This window comes from Fibroporia radiculosa, assembly GCF_000313525.1.
Source record: "Fibroporia radiculosa TFFH 294 genomic supercontigs, scaffold34911, whole genome shotgun sequence".
Lineage (NCBI taxonomy): Eukaryota > Fungi > Basidiomycota > Agaricomycetes > Polyporales > Fibroporiaceae > Fibroporia > Fibroporia radiculosa.
In genome coordinates this window covers 775-2,175 of record NW_012133065.1, presented here as the reverse complement: position 1 = coordinate 2,175, position 1,401 = coordinate 775, and the positions used below count along the sequence as shown (strand labels likewise).

Genomic DNA, 1,401 nt, shown 5'->3' with positions numbered 1-1,401 from the left:
AAACCCTCCCTCAAAGCTGTAACATTACCCCCCCTTTCTAGATTTATCGTTGCAGTCACCACTGGGCATGTCACTCCTTCAAATAACCCAGTTCCTTGGTAGGACAAGGGATTTTTCCATTTAGCACATCTTTGGTGGTTTGGAGTTTGGTGAAGCAGACTACATGAGGAACATGTCCATTGCCAACACTCACTTCAAAAATGACTGTCTGTGTTGCAAGTGGTACAATGGCAGAGTCGTCAAGGTATCGCACCTGAAGGAGGAGTGATAATGGAGAACTCATATTGCTCAAGTCAATCCTCCAAATAAGCAGCCTGGAGACAGGTCTGACATTGACTGAGTTTCTCCTGAGTTCAAAGAATCTCTGCTCCCAATCATCCTTGCACAGCTAAAAGGAGATCTAGTTTTGCATCAACAGCCCAGAAACAATTAACTTCATCAACTACTCCAAGATCTCCCATGGCTTGAAGCAAAGCCCATAGACTTTCCAATGCATTTGATTCCTGTGTCAGCAAATATTCCCAAGTGTCCTCCTCCCATTTCTTATCTGATGAGTTCCAATTTCCTATGGGTTCTGCAGTGCACAGAGCTCCTAGGGTGATGGTAGAAACATGTCGTAGGCTGAAGGCAGGGTTACCATTGATGGGAATTCCTATGGGAGGATGTGAGACATGAGTGGCATAGGCTCTAGGGAAATGAAGCATCATGCACTTGATGGGGTCAACATCTTCAACAGGCATCAAGGTGTTGAAAGAGATGGACCACCATGTTCTTAGAATATTGTTGGCAGGTCGTTGAACTATATTGTTGCTGTAGATGACAAATTCCTGGGGATCTGAACTATGACCTCCCTCTGATGCTGTGACATACTTGCTAGTTTCTGCAAGAAGATGTAGATTGGAGACTGGGAAGTTACTGCCATTGTTGGAGACATTGGAGGCTACAGGGGGTATTGTAGGTGATTTAGGGAGTGAAGACACTGTGTGAGGTTCATCAGGGTCAGGGGAAGATGAGACATTCATTGGTGAAGACATTGGGAAGGATTGGATTGGGATGGTGTGGTAAGATCCAGTAGAAGCTTCGGAAACATCCTGGGGAAGGTCTGTCACAGGACCAGGCAATTGATGTAGAACCATTGCATCACCACTAGAGGACTCTGTAGGACTTGGAGCTAGAAAGGGACACTAAATGGGGTATCTGAAGCCTCCTTTGGCAAGAAACTCCAGGGTTGAGATATCAGAGGATTGAGTTTCCAGGGTTGAGATACTGGAACTCCACTCCAAGGGAATGTGCAGTATTGGATGTACTGGTATTGGTGCTTCTATTATTCTGGCTGTGAAGCATTCTTTGAGGGTTCTGATATGGAAGGGAGTCAGTGGCCTCTGTCCCACAAATGTTTGA

General features: G+C 45.5%; 1 protein-coding gene across 1 annotated transcript; it reads right to left on the bottom strand.

The window, feature by feature from the left end:
- Positions 1 to 374: 374 nt before the first annotated feature.
- On the bottom strand, positions 375 to 1,136 carry FIBRA_09371 (uncharacterized protein; the record flags this gene model as incomplete). The annotated part of the gene is made up of 1 exon (XM_012321682.1): positions 375 to 1,136. The coding sequence occupies one exon, from the start codon at positions 1,134 to 1,136 to the stop codon at positions 375 to 377; it is 762 nt and encodes a 253-aa protein (XP_012177072.1).
- Positions 1,137 to 1,401: the final 265 nt, after the last annotated feature.